Source organism: Pleurodeles waltl, chromosome 5, assembly GCF_031143425.1.
Source record: "Pleurodeles waltl isolate 20211129_DDA chromosome 5, aPleWal1.hap1.20221129, whole genome shotgun sequence".
NCBI classification, from domain to species: domain Eukaryota; kingdom Metazoa; phylum Chordata; class Amphibia; order Caudata; family Salamandridae; genus Pleurodeles; species Pleurodeles waltl.
In genome coordinates, this window is record NC_090444.1 from 627,638,918 (window position 1) to 627,659,484 (window position 20,567).

The following is a 20,567-nucleotide window of genomic DNA, read 5'->3' on the forward strand; positions in this document are numbered from 1 at the left end:
GAAGGGGGCAGAGTTCATACTACAGTAAAGAATGGGAATAAATGGGCCACATGGTCAGAGTAGGGAGGGGGCCACTCACATTGATGGTGCAGTTGGTAATGACTGTTCCTCTTCCCTTGGGCATGTCATGTAGGTCTGCGCCCAGCAGAAGAGGGACATTTGGCGTGCCATCGCCAAGGAGGTCTGGGGGCCCACCAGAGACGGGGCACCCACTGCCGGAAGAGATGGGAGGACATTCGCCGCTGCAGAAGAAGACGGCGGAGGCTCGGCTGGGGATGGCCTCCCAGCGTGGGAGGGGTGCCCGTCGCACCTTGACCCCCCTGATGTTCCGGATCCAGGCGGTGGCCTACCCGGAGTTGGATGGGTGCTTGAGGACATCACAGCAGACACAAGGGGGTGATTACAACCTCATTCTGCGGACTTTGCGTGCAGTGGAGGTGCCTGGGTGGGGGAGGTGGGCTGTGGGTGTCCCTAGGCCAGGGCGAATTCGGTAGGCAAGGCCCCTCCATAATGTAGGCCATGTGGCACTCTACCCCACCTCAGAAGAGTGCCAAGTTTAGGTATAGTTGCCCCTGTGGCATCCATGTGCGCAGATGTCCACCATTGCCATGTAGGCCATATCCCAGAAATTGCATGTGCAGAGGCCAGGAGCACGGCGTAATGCATAGGGCTACTGTGTCTGTCTTGTCCGCCAACGGTAGCGGTATGCCATGCACTAAAACTCTCTTACTTCTGTCTCCCCCCCTTTTTCTGCTCTCCCTGTCCTTTTGTACATCAGCATCATCAGGCGGAGGTACAGTGGCACCGGAGCACGAGGGAGCTGCATCCCACATGGCCATGGAGGGCCACACCACAGACTCTGAATGCACCAGTGGGACGGAGGGTGAGGGGAGCTTCACGTCGGCCACCGGATTAGCAACCAGAGACACGGACTCGTCCGACGATGGGAGCTCCCTTGTGGTGGCGGCACCATCTGTGCCCCCCACTTCTACAGGTACAGCCACCACCTCCCCTACCAGCACCCCCCTCCCAGCAGCCCCTCAGCGTTCGCCCTGTGACCGCTCACCCAGGAGGGTGGCCATCACATTCGCCCCAGGCACCTCAGGCCCTGCCCCAGTCACCCCTGCTGCCCTAAGTGGTGAGGAGGCCATTGACCTCCTCAGGTCACTCACTGTTGGGCAGTCTACCATTGTGAATGCCATCCAGGGTGTAGAACGAGAGTTGCAACACGGTAATGCATTCCTGGAGGGCATTCATTCTGGTCAGGCTGTCTTCAGCGAACCCTGCAATCTCTGGCCTCAGCACTGATGGCAGCCATTGTCCCTGTGTCTAGCCTCCCCCCTCCAGCTTCCTCCACCCACACCCAATCCCCTGTACCACAGCCCATCCCAAGCACACCTACAGACCAGCATGCACACAAGTCAACACACACAAGTAGCTCAAGCAAACATACGCACCACACACACCACAGGCACTCACACAAGCATCACACACATACGGATACAGCAACATCCACTGTCTCCACTGTGTCCCCCTCCTCTTCTCTCCCTCCTCCCTCCCAGTCTCGTCTACACACACACCTGCATGCACCACATCTACAGGCACTAGGACTCGCACCAGGACACCCAGCACCACAAGCCGCTCACCTGCACTCACCACCTCCACTGCCATTTACACGTCCCCTGAGTCCTCTTCCAGTGTGTCTGTAACGCCTCCTCCCAAAGTATCCAAACGCCGGCAATCACTCACCCAACATCCATCCACCTCACTACAGCCTCCAGTACCTGCACCCAAAACACCTAAAGTGACACCTCCTACAACCACCTCCTCTTCCTCCACTCCCAGACCCCCTCCAGCTACCCATCCCAGTGTCTGTCAGAAACGGTCCCTCTGTCAAATTGACCTTTTTGCCCCCACCCGCCCCCTCCAATTCATCAGTCCCGTCGTGGCACCTCAGCCAAAAAGCCTCCAGTACCAGTGGTGCGTGTTCAAGGTTTTTGGAGTGCACCGTCCACCAGGGCAGGCAGTAGGACCCGGAGCCAAGGCACTGGCAGCCCACCCCCTGTAAAGGCTCCAAAATTGGAGACCGGTGTCAGGACTCCTGGTGGGACAACAAGTGAAATGGGATCGAAGGCGATTGGTGAGTCAGCTGTAACTCCAAAAAAGGTGGGGAAGGTCCAGAGGAAGTATGCCCAGCCTGTTGTGAGTGTCACGGCGGAGAAGTGCGCCATCTTTTCCGGCGGTCCAGACACAACCACCAGCACAGTTGTCACTGGTCCAGAGACCACCGCCAGAGTCACAGCCCAGGAGGGCCCAAGTATCGTCACTGGTCCAGAGACCACCTCCAGAGTCACAGCCCAGGAGGGCACAAGTATCGTCACTGGTCCAGAGACCACCGCCAGAGTCACAGCCCAGGAGGGGACAGGATGCCACAGCCCCGCTGGCCAATGATGGAACGTCATGCCACACACCAATGTCCAGTGTGAAGATCGTCATGCCACACACCAATGCCCAGTGTAGATATCGTCATGCCACACACCAATGTCAGTATCAGGACTGCCATGGCAAAACACCGCGGAACAGGGCAAAGACCGCCATGGCAAAGCACCGCTGAACAGTCATGAACCTCAATGGCAAAGCACCGCTGAACAGGGCAAAGACCGCCATGGTAAAGCACAGCTGAACAGGGCAAAGACCGCCATGGCAAAGCACCGCTGAACAGTCATGAACCTCAATGGCAAAGCACCGCTGAACAGGGCAAAGACCGCCATGGTAAAGCACCGCTGAACAGGGCAAAGACCGCCATGTCAAAGCACCGCTGAACAGGGCAAAGACCGCCATGGCAAAGCACCGCTGAACAGTCATGAACCTCAATGGCAAAGCACCGCTGAACAGGGCAAAGACCGCCATGGTAAAGCACCGCTGAACAGGGCAAAGACCGCCATGTCAAAGCACCGCTGAACAGGGAAAAGACCGCCATGGCAAAGCACCGCTGAACAGTCATGAACCTCAATGGCAAAGCACCGCTGAACAGGGCAAAGACTGCCATGGTAAAGCACCGCTGAACAGGGCAAAGACCGCCATGGCAAAACACCGCTGAACAGGGCAAAGACCGCCATGGCAAAGCACCGCTGAACAGTCATGAACCTCAATGGCAAAGCACCGCTGAACAGGGCAAAGACCGCCATGGTAAAGCACCGCTGAACAGGGCAAAGACCGCCATGGCAAAGCACCGCTGAACAGTCATGAACCTCAATGGCAAAGCACCGCTGAACAGGGCAAAGACCGCCATGGTAAAGCACCGCTGAACAGGGCAAAGACCGCCATGGTAAAGCACCGCTGAACAGGGCAAAGACCGCCATGGCAAAGCACCGCTGAACAGTCATGAACCTCAATGGCACAGCACCGCTGAACAGGGCAAAGACCGCCATGGCAAAGCACTGCTGAACAGGGCAAAGACCGCCATGTCAAAGCACCGCTGAACAGGGCAAAGACCGCCATGGCAAAGCACCGCTGAACAGTCATGAACCTCAATGGCAAAGCACCGCTGAACAGGGCAAAGACCGCCATGGTAAAGCACCGCTGAACAGGGCAAAGACCGCCATGTCAAAGCACCGCTGAACAGGGAAAAGACCGCCATGGCAAAGCACCGCTGAACAGTCATGAACCTCAATGGCAAAGCACCGCTGAACAGGGCAAAGACCGCCATGGTAAAGCACCGCTGAACAGGGCAAAGACCGCCATGGTAAAGCACCGCTGAACAGGGCATGGACCGTGTAGGAATGAATGGACCGCCACATCAGGCATCCTTATCCCATGTGCAGCTGGGACAGTGACAGGACAGGAACTTTCACGGGGAGACGCATCCAGTCTGGGCACCAGTCCCCCTCCAGAACAAGTGAAGACCTGCATCTACTTGAGAGACTGTGGCTTTGCACTCCCCAGGATGGCACAGTGGGCAAGCCACCCACTGTAGAGACTTGAGAGACTGTGGCTTTGCACTCCCCAGGATGGCACAGTGGGCAACCCACCCACTGTAGAGACTTGAGAGACTGTGGCTTTGCACTCCCCAGGATGACACAGTGGGCAACCCACCCACTGTAGAGACTTGAGAGACTGTGGCTTTGCACTCCCCAGGATGGCACAGTGGGCAACCCACCCACTGTAGAGACTTGAGAGACTGTGGCTTTGCACTCCCCAGGATGGCACAGTGGGCACAGTGGGCAACCCACCCACTGTAGAGACTTGAGAGACTGTGGCTTTGCACTCCCCAGGATGGCACAGTGGGCAACCCACCCACTGTAGAAACTTGAGAGACTGTGGCTTTGCACTCCCAGGATACATCAATGGGCATGGAGCCCCGTCGTGGATCTGGCTTTGCATTCATCTGGCTGAGGTGCCCCCCCTTCCCTTCCCCCTGAGGTGCCTGTTTTATTTCTATCTGATGCCCCGGCAGTGCTCCCTTCGATTTTGGTCAGGTATCTATTGTGGGCCTCGCCCATGCATTTTTGGACTGTTGGTGGACGGACATTGTTGTGTACATATCTGCACTACTTCTTGTATTGTATATATAATTATGAGTGATTTAGACATATATATCTGTATATTTTTGTATGACATGTATATTCGCACATTACAATGTTTGACCGAAATTCGCTTTGTCTTTGGATTCTTACGGGGGGATTGTGGGTAGTTAATGTGATATTTTAGACTGCATTGGTGTGTATGTTGTAATATGCGAGGGTGGGGGTGTTTGGTGGGTGTCCCCCTAACTTTTGCCTCCCCGTGTCGTAGGTGCAGTACTCACCGGTATCTTCTGCGCCTACTTCGCTGCTGGTTGTAAAGGAGCAGAAAGACAAGGGCTGGTAGGATTTGGAGTTCGGGGTCCATGGAGTCGTCGTTCCTCGTGGGATATGTTAAGGTGAGCGTTTTCCCATAGCACAAGCTGTTTCCGCCGTGTTTTTATCCACGGTGAATCCGCCCCGTAAAAGGTGGCAGATTGGCGGGTTGTAATAGTGTGGGCGGTACATTGTCTCCCACCTGTCTGTTGGCGGTGACCGCCCGCTGCTTGTCTGTACCGCCGTGGCGGGCGGTGTGTTAAAGTGGCTGTCTTTGTTGGCGGTTTCCCTCAGCATCATAATTCCCTTTTTTTGTCCGTCGACCTGTTTGCGGTATTACCGCACCTTTTACACCGTCCGCCAGGGTCGTAATGACCCCCTAACTTCTCAAAGTTCAGGTCCACATGAGCAGCCTCAGCTGGAGCTTCACGTAGGAGAGGGCTGTGGGGAAATTGTTGTCAGCAGACAGAGCGGGCTGCCACAGGACCTTTGCATTGATGGGAGATGCGGGCAGTCCCTGTTTGCCGTGAAGAACAGGTAATTGTGGGACCTTCATGTTGGCAGGACACACGGTGATCGCTGATGCAAGAAGCTTGCTCATGGTCATGAAGAACCCAAAACGTGTGGATTTTAACCTGTAGCTAGGTTTGGCAACAGGAGGAGTAAACTCTAATGCCAGCTAAGGGTACAGGACCTGAGAGGCACTTCTTCAGGATCAGGACTCACTACAACAGCAGCAGGGCTCAGGCAGGTCCAGTTAGTGCTGGTCAATTGGGCAGCTGTAGGGAAGGCATCTAAAAAAGCTTATGGTATTCCTGTAGCTCAAACAGGAGGTCAGCCTACTGACCCTTGGAGTCACTTATGAGGATCCTGGCTGCAAGGCAATTAAGTCCTGTCTTCCTTCTGCAAACAATAATGCAGTTATTCTTCTTCTTCTGAATTTTCCAATGGTCCAGGAGTGTTCTGATGAGCGGTTCTGAGGGTGCTTTTTTATACCCAGTGCCAGCCTGTAGGTGTGGGGTGCCCCCTTTGTTTAAACTTCCCATTTCCTTGTTGTTGCTCCGTTCTGTCTAGGGGGACAATGGCAGACCTAGGTGTGACCTGCATTTGTCTTTGGCAGGCCAGAAAACCCTAAATGTCAGGAAAAGGGTGGGAACAGCCTTCAGGCTCCCATTTGAGGATCAGGAAAGGCTGAATACAATATTCGGTTATCCTGCTCAGGAGAGGAACGACATGCCCCACAACCAAGGCCCCTTTTAACCAATGTCTGGAAAGAACACACATTACAGGAGAGCCATTCATAGTCATGTGACCATGGACACTGGTAGAAAGGCACATTTGCTTCAGGCAGAAAAATCACATCTTTCTAAAAGTGGCATTATCAGAATAGTTACTGAAACTCCAACTTTACCAATAACAAGGATTTTAATTTCCAATTCAAATGAGTCAAAGGCTTATTTATATTTCTATTCCCAAGCTTAAGTTATCACTTATAAAGTGTTATTAAATAACCCAGTGCTAGTCTATGGGACAGATAGCCTTGCCTTAGTGAACAAAGACTTTAAAAGGTTTTCACTGGCCAGGCAAGTCAAATGTAAGTATACATGTCCTACTTGTTAAATATCATGCACCATGCCCTATGAGCCATTAGGGCATACATTGGGGTGACTTATTGGTATGAGAAAAAAGGTTTAGGCCTGGCAAAATGTTTATTCAGCCAGCTTAAAACTACAATGCTTGCTGCAGTGACAGGCCTGAGATGTTTTACAGGGCTGCTCTAGAGGCTGGCACAATGAGGGCTGCTGTCTACTAATAACATTTAATTTACAGGGCCTGGATATATGTAGTAACATAGTCTAGGGACTTATTAGTATATTAAGTATATCAATAGGGTGTATACAAATCTAACCAGGTTTACAATGGAAAGGACTTTATAACCATTTAGCAGGAGTGAAGAGTGGAGAGCCCTAAAGCCAACATAAATGAGTCCAGCAAAGGAAGGTAAAAATCTGGGGGGACCCTGTAGAGAGGACCAGGTCAAATACATCATAGTACATCCTAGTACAGCAAATGCTAAGAAGGAGTTAGAAGGCAGAAACATGTAATTCCTACTGTTGGGCATAGGGCCAGGTTGCAATGGCTTAATAAGAAGAAGAATAGAGAGAAGAGGGTCTTTGGTCTCGCAAATGGGAAATGTGCTCAGGCTTGTTAGAAATTAGCATGAGGTCTTGGGCCAGAACTTAATGTGGGGATGTATGGATGCATCTTCCATTTTGTTCAGGTGCAATAATGAATACCTATATATTGCTTCTGGTGCTGTCTAGCCACAAAATCGGCCTCATTATTAATGAATATGGAAGTCAAGCTTGCAAATAAAAATCTATAATTAATTTGTTCCTTTGAGAGAGCCAGTATCTGGAAAGTAATGGGGAAAAATGTGCCTTCTGGTCTTCTTTATTGCTGGCCTCTACAAGTGTGGTGCTAGTTTGACCATTCTTGCGAGGGTTGATTTAAGTTTCCTCTTTGAGTCTAAGAGGAGCCATGGATCATACGCAGAGCCACTCAAAATGTGGCATAATTTGTTAATATTCTGGTATAGATAGTGTTCAGTAAGTGTTTTGTGTAAAAAACAGTGGCGGCTGGTGAGATTTGTGGTGAACAGTGGGACTGGGCTTATTCGGGTGGGGGTAAGGGTTGTGTTCAGAAAGTCAGGAAAAAGCAAAAGTTAGATTTTTTTTTTTTACTGGGCCTGGAAAGGTCACTTCAGAGGGATGCAGTTCACCAGAGAACGTGGTGTCTGGGACAGAGTGCGGCTTCTGGCCACGCTGTACTGTTTCTCAAATGTGTTGCAACTTCTATACAAAACTGCAGCTTTCGTGCAAAAACTGGAACGTTTCTTTGATGGCTCAAAACATTTAGATCACTTTTTTGTTTTGTTTTTTTCAGTTCATAGTTTTCATTCGAGCTACAAAGCCTCTCAGTTTGTCTTTGAAAACATAATTGCTGTTCAATCAAAGCTTCTGAATCAAATACATCCTCCTTATTAGCTGAAAGAAGCAAACAAGTAACAAATGCTGTGTTCAGATTCGAATGTCTGTCACAAAATAGATGCCTGCGTGGAAACAGCATCACAAGTAAAAGTCATTTCCTCTGTCCAGACCCCTTGACTTTACAGCTAGACATGCAGTGACAGAGATCGGGATTCTTGCCCTGACAGGACACCGAGCCTACATGCTATAGAAAATATATATTGGAATAAAACCCAGGGGTGGCCCCTCCAATAGGGTGGAGGCGTGTCAGCTGCCTGCCAGCAGTGGCAGCTGCAAACCTTTTAGTAAAAGGGGCGGGGCCACGGGCTGTGACGAGCACTGAGGGGGAGGGCACAGCACTCCCTCTCAGTGCGCATGTATGTTTGGCCATGCACACATAGGCAGTAGGCTCTCTTCAACACAGTTGCTGGGCTGGAGAGAGCATGCACAGGCTCCCAGTCTGCCTGGGAGTGCCCTGGCTGGGCACTCCCAGCCTATTCTAATGCTGCTCTGAGCAGTGTCAGGATTGGCCGCAGGGCAGACTGGGAGTCTGTACCTGCAGCAGAGAAGCAGATGGAGCGGTGCGGTGGCAGCGATAGGGGTAATTTTTTTTTTTTTTTTGTTATTTAATTTTTATCCCCCCGCAGCCGCCCCGCCCCTTCCACAGCCCGCGAGCTGCGACTGCTAAAACCATAGTATGCAATACAACACATTTCCGCACGTCTGCTACCCCCAATAAAAACTTAAAACCTTCCTTTTCTTATTCATTACTATCAAGCAAAGCAATGAACCACAATTAATGGTTTGAATTCCTAACGGCACCAATTGTAATGAACTAACCAAATGGGCAGGGCCCAGCTGGCATTTTCTTGCCATACCAGGCTGCTGAACTGGAGGGAAGCTGTCTTCAAGGCAGGCGAGGCGATGCCGGTTCCTCTGTTTTTTTATGTTAGCAAACCATCATTCACAGGTCCAGATCCCAGTTACGGTCTATGTATTCTGATCTCCTTGCTTTCTCCAAACTTCATCCCACCCATACAACTTTACTGTTTGTGCACAGACCTCTTTCTTTGTACCACCTTCTCTGCAAACGAAATTCGTTTTCTGCTTCATATATGTCCCTAACAACACTAAGTGAAGGGTGGCACTGCTTGATTTTTTTTCAGCTCTGAGATCCTGTGGGAGAGATTTACAAAGGCTTTCATCCACTGACCCATGTTTGCTGTGCATTCCTGAGGGTGTGGTGCCTGTCTTTTAACCATGCACCTGTCAGGTTGAAGATGCTGCCACTCTTTCACACCAGCATGATTTCAACCAGGAAATACCAATAGGTAGAAGAACAGTAATTTAAATGACCCAACAGAATTCAAGCGTAAGACTGTGTTAGCAAGAATATGCAAGCCTTGTCTCGTTTTAGTTTCCAGATAAGAGACCCAGAACAGGTCCTCAATGAGCAATTTGAACATTTCATCTCTGTTTTCTTGGTATACATTTCTGGGCTCAGTGGCTTTCTTGAACAACTTCAATGAAACAATTTAGAGCATTTTCTACTTTTGTTTCCCACAAACATTGCTTACAAAAGGGTTGTGAAAAGACCAGTCCAAACATTGGGGGTGGCTTGAGTGGCAACACCTGCATTGGTGTAGTTGTACACCTCACCCATGCTGTCTGCCCCCTCTTTTGTCCCTCGCCCATGTCTGTTGTGTTGACAGAGTGCCAGTGGCGGCAAGGCCATTGGATGTATTAAATAACCACACATGCACATGCCTATAATGTTGCATTACACAGCCAATCAGGCTGGTTACTCCGTGATCCATGTTACCTCCACCATGCCTGCCGACCTCATTTATTTATACCCTCTGCCACATGTGGTGTGTGGACAACGCTACTGATCATTAACGTGAAAAGGGTCCAGCACATCAACCCCTTGCTCACAACGAGCAACTTGGTAGTTCCCCCGACCAGTTGCATCACTGGCACGACACTACATTCCTCTAAAAAATTAAAAACAAAACTCTTCGCACAACAGTACAAGCAACACTTACTACACACACACTTTACACCATATGATCCTTCAGTCTCTGAGACATAGCAGGGTTTCCCCTTAGTTCATACCTGGTGTGAGTCGCATGGTTCAACTGGCTTTTGGACTTGGAAATGTTAGGCTCGACAACCTGACCGCTGTCCACCGGTCTTGTGTCACAACTTGGTAGGGGAGATGGTGGCACAACTGGCAAAGCGCCTCCAGCATTCAACAGTTCATCTTGGTCTTCTTCCAGATAGTCACTCTCTACATCATGTCCCACCGATAGGGCTGTGGGTAGAATCTCTTGATCAGGGATAGGCTCTGGGTGACCTTTTCTACCCCTCGTCTTGCAACCACCATGGTGCCTTGTCAGCAGATATTAGTCCATTGGTTTCTCTCAAATGGCAAGGGAAACTTTCTAACGGATGTTTGGTCCTTGAGGAGCACCAGGTCTCCAATCTTCAGGTCAGAGAATCTTGCCCGCCAGCATCGATTAGCTTTGTCATTTGCTTCTTTTTTCTTCTGGTGCACATGCAGATCATCTACCAGGGCGGGTGTCCAGAGGGGATGGAGTCAGTGACCACTCACCCCATGGATAGGTGCCCTGGTGGTTGCCCCGTGGTCAAGTGTGTGGTCTGATGGTAGTTTCACAAGAATGAATAAATGGCCAACTCCAGTGCTGATGGCAAGCTGATGCTATGTGGATGACTTTGTTCAATGTTCGAATTAACCTTTCAACTTCACTGGTAGCCTGAGGCCAATGGGGGGGGTGATCTTACAGTGACGTATGCCCCTCAATCTGAGATGGGACGAAAGCTCATGGTTATGGAAGAGGGGTCCATTATCTGGATCTTTTCTATCTTGGGGATTACCTTGCTTGCATTAAGTGATGGTATGACTTCTACTTCAAGATATTTTGAATATTCGTCTATCACCACTATGGTGTGTCTCCCATCGGGGAGACTCCTGAAATCTAGGCTGGCTGATACTCATTGGCTGTTGCGGCCCCTTTTTGGTCTCTATGGGCGCAGGTCGGCTAGATTCCCCAGAGGCTTAGCACCATTCACAAGCGTGAACTAGCGCCTCAACCATATTGTCCATCAAGGGGAACCAGACCTTAGTCCTCACTCGATCCTTTGTCTTCAACATTCTTTAATGTCCATTGTGAACTAACTGAACTGTGGAGTTGGCGAGGGCAAAAGAGATGATCAGCCAGTGTCCTCTCAATAAGCACCCTTCCGGGTCAACAGTCGGCTCCTTCCTGACATGACACAGGCTCTCCATGACTCGCCTCACTTCTGGGGTCAGTTGGGTCCACTGCTTCTTCATGGTCTGCCATTTGTTGATTGACATGCCATTTAGTGCTTTCTGGAGGCATTTGTCTTGGATTGTTGCTCGCCTAATGTCTTCTGTGGAAATCGGGAGTGGTTGAGATCGGTCAGCGACATACCGCGTACTCTTCCATCTCCCTGGCTTCGCTTTCTTCTTCCTCAGTGGATGCCCTTAGACGACGAGAAAGGTAATCCTCTGGGTTGTGTGATCCAGGGCAGTACTCAATGTGGCAGTTGTACTCTTGCAGTTGGAGCATCCATTTCTCAATTTGTGGGGGCGGCTTAAAGCAGGATGAGCAGCTTCTAGTCGGTGGTCACGGTTAAGGGATTGACATAGACATACATATGGAAATGACTACTCCCCCAGTGTATGGCAATCGCCTCTCTTTAGATATGGGAGTAGCTTTGCTCGGTTTCCGTCAGCGATCTACCAGCATAGGCAATGGGTGCCCAGTTTCCGCTGTGGTGTCTCTGCAGTAGTACTGCGCCTAATCCTTTGGGGCCTGCATCAGTGGCAATTGCAGTGTCTTTGCAGGGATCAAAGTATCTGGGAATGGTATCCACCGAAAGAGCATCCATGGTGGCAAGGAATGCTGTATCCTGAGCTGGGCCCCATGACCAGGATGCTGATGCTTTGGTGAGGTCCCTGATGAGTTGGGTGAGTGTTGAGAGATCTTTGATGAACCATCCACAGTAGTTCATCATCCTGAGGAAGGTGCAGACTTCCGACATGGTTGTCAGTGGTGGTACTTCTTCGATGTCTCATACCTTCTCTGGGTCGAGAGCTACACCTTCAGAGGAGAACACATACCCAAACTGTAGATTTGCTTCAGAAACTCACACTTACTGGGCTGGAGCATGAGGCCCAAGTTCTTAATTTGGCAGAATACACCTCTCCATCTCACACTGTGTTCTGGTATTTTTTTGGCATGTACCAGAATATTGGCACTAATGTTGACAAGCCCTGCCAACAGTTCTTGGATGGGATTCTAAAATACCTCCGCGGTGCTTGATATCCCAAAGTTCCACCTCTTGTAACACCTAAGGCCTACGCGCGTAGAGAAGATTGTGATGTAGCATGACTCCTCTGCAAGAACTAATTAGTGATATCCAGACTGCAGATCTAGCTTGGAGAACCAGCTGGCTCCACTTAACTCGCCAATCAGCTCATCAAATGTGGGGGTTAGGTGTCGCTCCCTTTTTATCACTGCATTTCGTAGCTGCATGTCCACGCATATGCGTACTTTACCTGGTTGTTTGGGTTTACGGGCTACAACGATCGGAGATACTCAGGGTGTGGGTGCGGTCACTTTTTCGGTGATTCCAGCTTTTTCAAGCTTGTCTAGTCCCTTCTCTAACTGTGGCCTCAGATGAAATGCAACGTGCCAATGTCAGAGGGCCACTGGCTGTATGGAATTATCGATGTGTAGCTTGATCTTTGTATCACGCAAACAGCTAATGCAGCTGAATACCTCTAGTATATCTGCCACCCATCCTTAGTGCACTTCAAATGTGAAGGTCACTATGGCCAGTGTCTCTGCTGTCTTGCACCCTAGCAGCATGCTGTGGCAGTCCTCTGTGATGTATAATTGTGCCTCTATGGACTATGGCCCATAAGTTATTGGTGCCTTGAATCTGCCTCATAGGTTGAGTGGGCAGTCTTGGCCATATGCGAATACTTTCACCTTGGCGGGCTGGAGACTGGCAGGTTGTGTCATGTGACTCTAGGTGTCTGAGGACATGATATTGATTGAGGCTCCTGTGTCTACCACCACAAGGGTGGGTTGTTCCCCTACTAGTCCCGGCACCGTGGTAGTCTCCTGGGACCCTGGGTTGTTGACCATATGGAGTGAATTGTGTGTTCTTCGTCATCCTCATCCATGTTGCTGTTGTCACCTGGTGTGCTGATGGCAGCATTTACGGTTTTGTGGGGGGCCTTTGGTTTGCTTGATCAGCACTCTTTCACAAAGTGGTTGATCTTCTCACATCTGGCACATTGTTGCCCTTTTGCCAGGCATTCAGCGGGGCAGAGTACGGGTCCTCCACAGTATCCAGTCATGCGGGGCAGTGGTTTGTTCCATTTGGTACTGAGTTTGCTGGCTATTGGAGTGATGGCGTTGACAGGTTCCTCCTTGATCAGTCTTTGCAACGCGGCTTCCATATGGGATGTCCGAGCCTTTGATAACTCTTTGGTTCGCCCCATCAGCTGAATGTCAGGTAGGGATGTTCCTAACTCCTCTAGGATCCTTTCGCATAGTTTGGCTGACGCAAACCCTTGTAGATTCTTCCCTCTGATTTCCTCGCTTTCATCGGCGAACTGGGAGGTGCTAGCTAGCTCTTCAATCTCTTGTGAAACGTGTCAATTGATTCATCCACTAGTTTCCTGGCTTTTCAAAATACAAAGCGTTCATAGTTTGTGTTTGCCATGGGCTTGAAGTGCGCATTGAGTGACAGTTGCATCTTGGTGGTGGCTTTGGTAAGCCCTTGCCCCCTAGGTGAAGAATCATTGCTTGCTTCTTGGCATTCTCTATTTTGGTAGCTTCAAAAAACAGCAGTACTCGCTCCACCCAGTCCTTCTATTTGGGAGCTTGGGCTGACGGGCCCCTTCTACAACAAAAGTTTCTATTGACAGAATGGTGGCCATGTTTAATTACTTTGCGCTGTGGTTTCTACTATGGCAGTTATGTGGGGGTGCTCTGGGTGGCGCTGTAGGCTTCACTAGTATTGTATTTGCATGCTAGGTGACTTATGGGCCTTGTGATGGTTGTAGCTGCCAGTGAGGAGGGTGTGTCGTTTATTGTTTTACTTCTTAGTGTTCTTTCCTTTCTGCAATATTTGTGGGAGGCTGCACTTATTTAGTGTGGCTCCCCTCTTCACATACAGCTCCCATGATGTGTCCCTTACTGTAATAGAGGGCTAGTGCCTCTGTTCGTGTTTGACAATCCTGGGGTGGGCAAGGGCTGCTGGTAGCAGGCTCGCGCAGAAGAGCAGGTGAAGAATTGAGCCATATGCTGAGCCGGCATGAAGGTCTTACCATTTGAGGGCGTGTGCTCCCTTCTGGCAGTGGGTGGTGCTGTGATCGGCCTCAGGGTTCTGTTCAGGAGCCTCCCCCATGTTGGGCCAGCTTATGGTGCGGGGGAGGCAGGCTGAGGCAGTGGTGCTGTGATCCTGCATGGCCGCGGTAAGCGGGTCAGTGTGCCTCAGTCTTTAAGCTGCACCTCCACCTCATAGTCTGGGGTTTGGTAGGTCTGAACACATCCTTGTTGCCAGAATGTTGTGTTGACGGGGTTTTGGCAGCATCAAGGCTATTGGATGTATGAAATACCACACATGCACATGCATATAACATTGCATTACACGGTCGGTCAGGCTAGTTACTCCGTGATCCATGTTACCTCCACCACACCTGCCAACCTCCTTCATTTATACCTTCTGCCCCACATTGTGTAAGGGAAAATGCTACTGATCATTAATATGAAGGGGGTCTAGCTGATTGACCCCTCGCTGTATCTCTGGGGCAACACTACAATGACAAACACCCAGAGGGGTCTAGTACAAACACATGCTCTTTCTTCCCCAAGAGTACTGAAACTCTCACTGGATGCCAGGCTGCGTGATCGAGCACTTTCCTGCACACACTTCTTCGATTGCCACATACTAGCAGCTTACTTCATACTACGTAAAACACCTCTGCAAGGTTTCCTTCAGACACACTATACAAATCTGGCTTGCAGTGTGCAAGCAACACCTCGTCCTTCACTTCCCCACCATCGCCACCACCACCGCAAGTCTAGCTGGTCTGCTAATGGAAGCAAATCATGTGCCACTCTGAACAGACACACGCTGGGCCCAGAACTTAAATGGCGTCCAGGATTAGCTCAAGCGACAAAAAGCAGCCCATGCAGCCATCTCCATTTGAGTCTACACAGCATCCTAAAGTCCAGCCTGCAGCCTTTACCACACCCTTTCCTACCTCCTCACAGGCTTCAAGGCAGAGAGAATGTCAGCCTGATAAATACTCTCTAGACTTTGGGCCCACCCAGGGAATCAACTTGCAAGTTTAGGGAAAACGCCATGACGTGAGTGGCATTCTGGCAGTGTTGTAGAGAAGCACCCCCACCCCTCTCCGGTTCTATCAAGTTGCATGTGTGCATACATGCTTTTAAAAAAAATAAAATGACAAAAGGCAGCTTTAGCATTGCATATTGCTTTCTTTTTTATGGTGAAAGTAAATGGAGTGGAGCCCCAACGCCCCCGGACAGAAATCGCCCCTGGTAAAAACACATTGTTTCAAATCAAGACTAATAATCCACCAACCTTTCCAGCTTCAGACACTGAATCCCAGTTTCCTCCTGCCAAGGCATACTTCCCACTGCCAATTCTTGCCAGGATCTCCTCAGGGGTATCATCAGGCCCATTTGCAAATGGTGTGAACCTATGAAATTACAGACACATTTGTGCTATTAATTGTTTGTTATAAATATATTTACAGCATCTTCAAAATCACTGAAATGTAACTTGCCCACAAAAATACACTAATTGTTTTTTGCGAATGCTAATGAACATGTCGAGAACACGTCAAGAATTGTTTTAGCAATTAAAAGCGAAAAACCTAGAAAATCTGATATGTGTTTAAGAATATAACAGATCCTCACCCCAAAAAAATTAGAATACAGATTGGATTGTACTTCTTCGTTCTTTTCTTTCTCAGTTGAAATAATTAAAGTAAGGACTACTGGCATGCGTGTTTATATATTTCCATCTGTATTTATATATTTATTGTTTTTCCCACTCCAGGTGCCTAAAGCTGCATTTTGAAATCTCGTCCCTATCAATTGTTGGCCAGGAAGTCATGACTGACAGCATTGGACATCTCTCAAAAATACATTATATTCAATTTTTCCATATTTAAAAATAAGAAGGGGAAACAGGTGGTTGCCCACCAGAATTTATCCATAGGCGGTAGTACGGAAAGCTGAGAGCTTTCATCATAGTTTCATCACAGGGTTTGATGTGTGGGATGAGAGCTAACAGGCGATTATCCTCACACTTCTCCTCTTTCAGAACCCAACTCAGTTTACAAAAGTTTTTGAAAAACCAGCGTGCAATATATTAGTTAATACAGCAATATGTGCTTCGAAATTCCACGTCATGATTTGACACCATCATAAATTTAGGGTTATATGGGAGCAAGAAAGCATTAGATGGGGGTGGCTCTGCAAAATACAGTGAACACATCCATAGGTGATTCCCACTCTGCAGACACATATAAAAATACTTGTGGTGAAAACAGAAGTAAATGCATTCCAAGGGGGAGAAATGGAAGGGGTCACTCCCATATATAATGTGTGAGTTGTGATAGGAATTTAATTATAGGGAAAACGTTTTCCCAGTGAAGTCCTCCCCTTCTACCGAAAAAAGTGCAAAAGCACATTTCTGCATGGTGTAATCACCCTAAAGTCCACCCGAATAAATCTTCTCCAGGAGACGTCTGCAAATCTTTGACTGCTAAGGTTATTTCTAACCCCTTTTCCTTCTTTAAAGGTCACAAATCTAATACAAACCCAGGAACACATATACTAGTGTAGATTTCTGACGTTTAAATGACTTGCTTACTGACTCGAATACAAAACTGTTTTATATCAATAGTGGAGTATTCTGGATATTTCCATAACACGCAGTAACTCTCTGTAATTGAACAGACGAGCTACAAATGATGAAATGGAGTGTGCTCGTTTTAATTTCCAAACACGTAAATACAGATAAGCAAAATTTTTGGGAAAATATTCACAGTTCAGTAACTCTGGACTAAGGACCTGTTTCAAGTATTTTTGCACTCATTAAGCTTGAGGTGTGCAAAATTGCAGACATTGAAGGTGCCACAATGACATTTGCAATGCATGTGTATAATCAGAGGCGGCTCCACTGCTATGGTGGAGGAGCGTCCCCCCCCCCCCCGCCGCCAGCAGCAACAGCTGCAAAACATTTACAAGAAAACAATAATAAACGATAGTCGTTTTCTTGTAAAAGGGACGGGGCCACAGGCTGTGACGAGTGTGGAGGAGGAGTGCACAGCACTCCCCCTCAGTGTGCATGTATGTTTGGCGGCCATTTTAGGCCGGCCAAACACACATGCACACTTGGCTCTCTCCAACCCGGCAACACAGGCACTATATTGCCGGGTTGGAAACAGCAGGCAGAGACTTTCACTCTGCCTCAGAGCGCCCTGGCTGAGCGCTCCGTCCAATCCTAACGCTGCTTTCATGCTGGCAGTAGCATGAAAACAGTGTTAGGATTGGACACGGGGCAGGCTGGAAGCCTGTTCCTGCAGTCAAGGATGGAGGAGCGGATAAGTGCGCCACTTTTTTTTATTTTTCAATTAGTATATTTTCTTCCCCCGTGCAGTGCCACCCCACACCATTTCCCTTCCACGAGTCGCCACTTTGTATAATGTGGTATAATGGCCAGAGATTCCGAATTAGGAGCCGGGGCACTAGGCTCAAGTTTCGGCGTCAACATCCTGTGGTTCTGGGCAAATCAGTTAATGTCCATGTAATGTAACTGGTGCTCTTGTAAAGCGCTATAGTACTTTGTGGTCAACTATGCACTTTATAAAACTGCAAAGAAAACAAAAAGACATTTAGGGGCAGATTTACAAAACAGTAATCCAGCGCAGCATCGAAAAATGCTGCACTGTGTGACAGGGAGGGAGCAAGAGAGCCCTATATCTACAAAGATATGGAACTCTTCTCTCCTCTCTCTAGCACCAGTGCAGCTTTTAGCTACCGTGCGTCAAACACACACCTCTGCACCGTAGTGCAAGGGCGTGTGTAAGAGTCTAGCATAGGTTTTGTACTGGAAGGGCATCCTTCTAGTTCAAAATACTATCTTTACACACTCTTTAAAACTTTTCCCATGGTGTATGTGTGCTGCATAGTGCAGCACACATGCAAAGTCAGACCAGAAAATAAAAATGAAAACATTTCTCCTTTTAATGTCTGCTTTTAAAGGGCATTACCTTCTGGTGCAAAACCCTGTCTACTGTTGTTTGGAGATAGGGTTTGCATCAAAAGGCATAGGTGGTTGCATGGGAACACCCATGTACCACCCATTTAATGTCCCCTTTGGCACTAAGTAACGCAAAGCAGTACTTTGTGCTGCTTTGCATTACTTTTAGGGCACCTTCCAGTGCAAAACAAGTGTTGCACTGGATAGAAAATTAGGAAAAAACATTTTGTGCTGGCTTGCGTCACTTTTGTAATGCTAATGCAGTACAAAATGTTTGTAAATCTGCCCCTAAGAGTCACAAATGGATTTGAAAATCACAATTTCCATACTGCGAGCCTTGCCACATGCAACCATAAGGGGCCATGACAGGAACACACTGAGCTTCCTTGCAACTTGTGTGGATATGCGTCAATGGTTTGCAACTGTTACTTTGGCCACAAATCATTACTGCCACCTAAAAGGGGGGAATAAGGATTTATAAAGTGGGATGTGTTCATGAGAGGCGGCATCCACACTGTGAATGCTTGCTGCAGGTACTGGTTGCTGGGTAGAGAATGGTCTGGAGACCGCTCCATGCTCCCCAATTTCTTTTCACATTGTATCATTTTTTATTAATGTAGCATCTGTCCCTTCACTGGACAGGAGATGCAGTGTCAGTGTTTTGTGAATGCAATACAGTGATGGAGGTTTATTGTCCCTAACATGATCCCATCACTACATACTTGGGGCCCGATTACGAGTTGAGGCGTTATCACCCCTCATAGATACTGATCCCACGGGTTACCTTATTTATTGGGGAATAAGATGCAGATGTTGGCATTTAAGGCACCAAAATCTGCCTGATACTGTATATATCTTATGTTTTGTTAAATTTTGGCAGGTTTGACCTGCTGAAATTTAATGAATGTTGGGTTATTTAATACATCCAATAAAGTTAAATAAAAACAAACATGTTATTCCATACCATGCGTAAACAGGGGTTTACACATGGAATGGAAATAAGCGCCCAACTTGTAACCAGGTCTATAGCCTTTTGGGATGATTCACAGAGGGAATTCAGCCTCATTAATGTATTGGGTAGGAATTCTGCACCCCTTCTCAATGGCCATTTTATTTTATGATGCAACAGATTTGTACATCTTTCACCAGGGCCGTCACATGTAGGGGGCAGCCAAGGCACTATGCGCCTCATTTACAAAGGCATTGTGCCACTGGAATGTCACTTTTTCCAACGTTCCGTGGCGCAACACCCTTCTCTATATTTACAAAACAGCTTTAAGCCCCTTTTTGTGGCTTAACACTGCCTTGTAAATATAGCCCCTTTTACATGCATTACTTTGCATGAAAGGGGCGTGCAAATGGGTGTTGCTGTAAACATGCCATATCAATACCCACTGCATTTTTTATGCTGCCCCAGATTTAAGCGAAATCGTAAATCTGAGGCAGCGTCATAATCTAACGCCTGGCGCTAGAGTGGCTCAACGAGAAGACATACTTTTATTTCTCCTCGTTTTTGCTTTTTCTATGTGTGCTGCATTTTGCAGCACACATATAAAGAGCAAAACGCCCTTAATGATTGATTATGTGCACAAAGGTGTCCTTTCCTGCACATGATTTGTTAATTCTATGTGTTCTGCATTATGCAGCACACTTTGAAGTAATAAATCACCATTTTAGATTGTTTAGGTTCAGGAAGGGACACCTTCCTACACATAAACAATAATTCCCTGCAACACAGGCACCCTTGCACTATGGTGTGTTGGTGCTAGGCTGCTAATTTTAGTGTCACCACTAGGGAAAACGCAGGGGTGCCCCGTATTGTAGTAAATACCGGGCATCCTGCATTTCTGAAATGACAGTGCGGCGCTGCAAAATTTGTCACAGCGTCACGCTGCGCCACTTCTTTGTAATCGAGTGCCTATGTCCCAAGTGTTTTGAATCCTCGTGCGTGTGCTTTTATTGTGCAGCTAAAGCAGCAACGCCAGAAAGTATCGTCAAATACTGTCTCATCATTCACAGTTAAAGTAATTATGAGGTGTAGTTATAAACTGGAGTGGGATCTGCAAAATTTTGGCCAGGCCTCCACAGAAGCTTCTAACAACTCTGTATGTTGCAGTGCGATTTAAAAAAAACGGTAGCATATCACATCTGTGTAAGACCAGTGACTGATCTGCGATCCAATCCTTGCTACATCGGACATGATGTTATGCCCCTACCGTTATAAGGAGAAAGTTCAGAATTAATTGCATAGTTTGACGTTTTAGTAAAAACATTCAGAATAACTAAAATAATCCTAAATTGTTAGTACTAGGCATTATCTTCAGCCACAGTACTT

General features: G+C 48.1%; 1 protein-coding gene across 1 annotated transcript in view; it reads right to left on the reverse strand.

Annotated features, from left to right (window-relative positions):
- The window catches only part of RPS6KA2 (ribosomal protein S6 kinase A2), a 1,517,835-nt gene that overhangs the window by 61,380 nt on the left and 1,435,888 nt on the right, over positions 1-20,567 (reverse strand). The window contains exon 19 of the mRNA XM_069234488.1: positions 15,542-15,659. Coding sequence (XP_069090589.1) covers positions 15,542-15,659 — 118 coding nt within the window. The remainder of the gene's footprint in view (positions 1-15,541; positions 15,660-20,567) is intronic.